Source organism: Sinocyclocheilus anshuiensis, unplaced genomic scaffold (genome assembly GCF_001515605.1).
Source record: "Sinocyclocheilus anshuiensis isolate Anshui unplaced genomic scaffold, SAMN03320099.WGS_v1.1 scaffold985, whole genome shotgun sequence".
Classification (NCBI taxonomy): domain Eukaryota; kingdom Metazoa; phylum Chordata; class Actinopteri; order Cypriniformes; family Cyprinidae; genus Sinocyclocheilus; species Sinocyclocheilus anshuiensis.
The window spans coordinates 533,104-538,981 of record NW_015557117.1 but is presented as its reverse complement, the minus strand read 5'-3'; the positions used below and the strand labels follow the sequence as shown (position 1 = coordinate 538,981).

The window sequence follows — 5,878 nt, the reverse complement described above, 5'->3', positions numbered from 1 at the left end:
AATATTACTGGACATCACATTGCTTTTTACAGAACTTGAAGAGGTGTCTCACCGAGTTGCCTGTGCTGGACTCCATGTAAGCTTCAGTCTTGGGTTCCACTGCAAGCTCAGCGTCCAGGATCTTCTCCACTGGCATTTCCTCATTAAAGCTGCTGCTAGACTCCACCTCATTATCACTCTTTTCCCGACCGCGCTGCCTCTCTTCCTGCACCGCTGTACACGTGGAACATTTCTATTACTTCAAACAAAAAAATACCTACACAATTCATTTATGACAGTCTGTTTCATTTGAGTCACTCACCTTCTCTCTTCATGCCCATGGCCAGACACTTCTGATAGCGGCAGTACTGGCAGCGGTTACGCTGGCGCTTGTCAATCTGGCAGTCTTTACTGTCTCGACACGTGTACGAAAGGTCTTTCCGGATGGTTCTCTTGAAGAAGCCCTTGCATCCTTCACAGCTGTAAACACCATAATGTTTCCCTGTAGGTAGAGAAAGATGGTATATTATCATTTTAGTCATAGTCTTTAAAGCGATAGTTCACCCAAAAATTCTGTCATCATTTACTCACCCATGTTGTTCCAAACCTGTATGACTTTCTTTCTTCTGGAAAATGAAAGAAGATATTCTGAAGAGTGTTTGTAACCAAACAGTTTCGGTTTCCACTGAATCCCATAGTATGGACAAATAATACAATGGAAGTCAATAGGAGCAGAAACTTTTGGGTTAAAAGTATTTTCTTTCAAGTTCCACAGAAGAAAGAAATTCATACAAGTTTGGAATAATATGGGTGGGGGGAGTAAATGATGGCAGCTTTTTTATTTTGGGGTGAACTATCCCACTCAGGCTCCAGGAATCAGTCAAGCTCCAGTCAAGGAGAGAATTAGCATGACTAAACATGTACTAGTGTGCGGGTGCTGTATGAGGGCACTTACCTGAGGATCGGTCTCCACAGATGGCACAGATGTGTTTGGAGAGGGACCCCGGGCTGCTGCAGGGGTAACTGCCCAGTCCTGCCAGTCCTGGAGGAGGTTTAATGTCTTCTGAGCTGCTAACACTGTTCATAGAGTTCATCTGCAAAAAAGGAGAGAGAAACGATCAACAGAGTAAGCTTGTGTGTGTGGTTTCCCACCACCTAAACAATCAAATTGTTACAAAATGAGCACTTCCTTTTTGGATCATGTGACTTGATTCCTTTGAATGTTCATTTACACCATTCACTCTATGTGTGCGTTATTAGACATGCATAGTATACAGTTTTCCAGATGGTTGAAATGTGAAATACGAAACTATGGAATATAGAATTTAGAGTGTTACAATAAATAAAAGTAATGAATTACAATGAATGTATTGGCTAAGTGTACATTGAGTTTGTCTTCACCAGTAGAGGGCAGCAAACGGTCATACTTGACATGGGAAGTTTAATGACAGCCCTCTACGAACACCTTGGCAATTGAATCGCCATTGGTGACATGTTTGACACACCCACCAAACAAGAGAAAACGCATCTCAAACCCCGTTGCACACCGTTGCACACCGTTTCCAGGAAACATGTCGTTCAAACCGGAAACCGTAGCAAAATGGTGCACACCGGTTTGAGCTTGAACTTGCCCCAGGTGTACAGGTGTAAATACACATCCATTCAGATGAACTGAAAAACAGCACAGATCGCTTGACGGAGAGTGAAACTCTGAAGCGCTCAGTCAGAGAGTGTTCGGCGAGTGAAAATATATCTGAGCTAAACTTATACTTAGCCTCCAACTCACACACTGGCGAGTAAAATCTGAGAATTTGTTAGTAATTGGCTAATATTAGACATCATTTAGTCGCCCAGAGTGAAGATTTAGTCGCATATGCGAGTGATTTACTCGCAATGTAGAGGGTTGTATGAGCGGAACAAGATCATGTTCAAGTATAGGTCAGATGCTGTTACAGAATTAGACACACATGCCCAGAGAAAGATAGTAAGGTCAGGGAATGGAAACTGAAAACAAACCAACTAAACCATAATGGGTCAATAGACTTTTAAAAAGCTGAACTTTTTTTTAAAATGCAATGTCAGGATGTGCATTTTTAATGAAGCTGGGAGCTCTGCGATTGTTAGTGCATATTTTTAACAATTTTGTCATTTCCCAAACTTTGCAAAGAAGAAGTATTTAGCTTTAAACCCGACAGTGCACTAATCCCAGCCTTCAAGCATTACACACAACAACCACCTCCTGCTGCATAAATGCTCTATAATTAATGTATTCAACAAGCTTGTGACTTTATTTGAATAGATTGGATAGTTGAAAGTGGGAGTCACAGCACAAACCAGAATAGAATCAGACCTGAATGTGAACTTACTAACCTTGTGAAAAAGAAGTGCGCTTAATTGTTCTGAATGTGCACTTGAAATGTACTTCAAATCTTAAAAGTATATAATATTGCAGATAATATGAAATTAATGAAAATACAAGGCCACTTGTTTTCAAAGAGAGTTCACTTTCATGACTATAGACGTGTCCCAAATTATGTACTATACACTATGCACTTACACTATGCACTATGTACTCAACTATCAAGTGTATGAGTTTTAAATGGTTATTTTGTCATCCAGCTGCGACAGAGTGTCTAATATTTCACATTTCATGTTTTCGATTAAATAAGCGCACTTTTTCTTGTTGGAATTTCTTGTTAAGCAGTACTCGCATCACTTAACCCTCATTTGTGTAATAGTCATTTTGACAAGGAGAGGATTTTATATTTCTGAAAATGCTATAATGTTATTGCATAGGACTAAAATTTACTGACTTTGCTCACACAAGGTAAAACAACTTCCCAAAAAATGTTGATAATTTTTGTGATTGTTTCCCACCTTGTTACACTTATGGTGTTACTGCTTTCATTCAATTAGAAACGATTTCGATTTTTTTTGGGAACTTACTGATTGTAGGCCTCACTGATCTGAGCTTATGCACCTCAGGTTTTGAGTGAACATTGCAAAAATTATCCACAAATAATTATTTTTTCCCTCAAAAATTTAAGCGCATAAGCTCAAATCAATGAGGCCTATGACCAATCAGTTCCAAAATGAAACACAAAACCTGGGCTAGCTGAAAGAAAACAAATCAGGTCATTTTTGACCAGGAACACCAAATTAGGTAAAAAATTAACCCTAAATCTAACCGTACATGCAAAAAAAAAAAAAAAAATGTTCTTCAGAGATTCTTTGGGGTGGTTGAGGTGCTATATAGCACCACTACCATATAAAAATAACCTGTTTAGCCCAATATGGTTCTTCAGCAGTTCTTCAGTGGTTCTTAGCACCACTGCCATACAAAGAACACGTTAAGCCCCTGTATAGTTCTTTAAAAGTTCTATAACTCTCTCTTAGTCTCGTAGTTTAGTTGGGGAAAGGATAAAAAAAAAAAACGACATTAAAATACAGTGTGTTTCCTGAAGATAATGTGGTTCTCAACCTTTTTGCCCCCTGTAAGGAAATATTCCAGGGCCCCCACACAAGACTTTTTGACCTTTTTGAAAAGCATAAAAGTGATTCAAAACAGCTTGAGAGTGGAGTAACATATCTAAAATCTAAGGAGGAGAATGGAGCTCCTTTTATGGTTCTACATAGCACCATCTGACAAAGGTGCTGTATAGCACTTAAAGTGGTTCCTCTATGATTACAAGCCAATGAACCACTTTTAGTGCTATTTAGCATCATTTTTGTGTAGCATGTTATTTCATATTACATTTAATATATTATAAATGTAATAAATTGCAACTTCATTATTACAAATGTGTCATTTCAAATATAATTAAATAAATAAATATATATATATTTTAGTTTATCATAAATGTAACCAAATACTAAATTACATACAACATACTTAAGTCATCTTTTATTTGGAATATGTATGGATAATAAGACCAGGAACATCCATTAAAAAAGTAAATAGTGTCAGTTTTGATTTCAGGTTGACTTAAGCAATCAGAAATGTTACATTTGTTTCTTTCAAACAGTAAAGGCAAGACATCATGCATTTATACTCACACAAACATGTTCATTTTGTGAGAGCGCTATCCTGAAACAGTGAGTCGTTCAGTGAGGCAGAAAGATGCTCGGAAGGTGATACACAGCAGCCACCATCACGTTCACTCCCTTTAATCTGCTGCCTATAGCCCATATATTATTCAGAGCACTTGGCCCTCACTCACGAGAAGCGTTCCTCTATAGAGGCGTCCCTACTTTCAGGCGAGACATTCACACATGACGCTATTTACAGCTAATAGTATGGCAGGTTTCTGCAGCTTTCTTGAAGTGTCGTATATTGCGCCCACTGTAGCGCAGCCTCAACGCAATGATATCTTTCTCCATGTGAGCCAAGGTTATAGTAGGGTTGTCCGTCACGCTACATTAGCTCTTTTTAGGCTAGACTAAAATTGAATGGGCTGTTCTCCCTCAGGCTGGAGGGAGGCCCTGCAGAGGAAAGGAGAAATGCATTAAAAGAGCATTCTGCATTGCCTCGCTGGTTCGCTCTTGCAGCAAAAGTTTCTCTGATGCATGGAAGCATGGATGTCCCACTATCTCTTCTGTGAAATAGCACAAATGATCCAAAGCAAAGAAAAGAAAAAGGCTGTGCTGTTATGAATGAATGAGTTATGAATAAATTAAACGTCTTTGTCCGCTTGAGAAACGGTGTCTCTTCCGCGGCTCGGTATGCTTTCAACTCATTTTTTTTTTCTCTAATAATGCCCGGTTCAGACTACACGATTTTAACCCGATTTTGCCACGATTTGCTTGACGTAGGGTGTCGTGGGGATTCGTAAACGACAATGGGCGTCATGACGCAAGATTCCATCGTTTCAGCTCGTGTAGTGTGTCATAGTGGACAACAACCGATTCCACGTCTGCGATGCTTCATGACATCTGGGCTGCGTTTCTCGAAACCTTCTTAATGCTACGTCGTTCGTAAGTTATACCTTAAGTTGTACCTTTACGTTAATACGTGTTTCCCGAAACGTTCTTAGTTAAGTATACCTTCCGTAAGTCATTCGTTCGTAAGGTTAGTCTGGACCACTCTTAGCTATACCTTATCGCTGTTCACAGTTCACTCCGCTAGTGGCCACCACTGTGAAAAAACCTTCTTCACATTTCAGTCGATACGATTGTAATTCTGTGGCAAGAAAAAGTGCAGAACCAAATAAATATTACAATTCTAAAGTTGTAATACAAGACACTGTATGACATTCAAGTTACATGATTTGACTGATTTTTACGTAGAAAGGGTGACGGCGCACCGCATTAAAAGAAATTACATAAGCGGTTTTCATAACCGCTGGCCAAATTCAAAAACGAAACTAAAATTAAATCATCTTTGAGAGCAAGGGGGCCCCCTGGTGTTTCGGGGGCCTACGCAGCGTGCGTACTTTGCGTATAGGGAGGATCAGCTCTGTCTATGAGCACTCCTAGTTTCTGTAAATTAAAAAAAAAAGTAACTACAATAAATGAAAGTATACAAAAATTTAATTTCAGGATTGTTCTTCAGTGTTCCCAGTGTTTTTAACCAATGAATTGAAATGACTTCGCCACCAAAAATAAATGACCAAATCAGCATATTAGAATGATTTCTGAAGGATCATGTGACACTGAAGACTGGAGTAATCGCTGCTGAAAATTCAGCTTTGCATCACAGGAATAAATTACATTTTAAAATATACATAAAAAGAAAACAGTTTGTCTAAATTGTAATAACTTTTCATAATATTAGTATTTTTTACTGTATTTTTATCAAATAAATGCAGCCTTGGTGAGCATAAAAGACATCTTTCAAAAACATTTAAAAATCGTAATTATTCCAAATGTTTGCCCCTAGTTGAACCACTTTCATAGACAC

General features: G+C 38.6%; 1 protein-coding gene across 2 annotated transcripts in view; it reads right to left on the bottom strand.

The window, feature by feature from the left end:
- LOC107677771 (retinoic acid receptor RXR-gamma-A) overlaps window positions 1-5,878 on the bottom strand; it is a 21,704-nt gene that overhangs the window by 3,339 nt on the left and 12,487 nt on the right. For both annotated transcript variants that reach the window (XM_016472791.1, XM_016472792.1), the window contains exons 3-5: window positions 935-1,073; window positions 302-481; window positions 53-213 (exon numbers count right to left, since the gene is read on the bottom strand). In XM_016472791.1, the coding sequence (XP_016328277.1) occupies window positions 53-213; window positions 302-481; window positions 935-1,073 (480 nt within the window). The remainder of the gene's footprint in view (window positions 1-52; window positions 214-301; window positions 482-934; window positions 1,074-5,878) is intronic.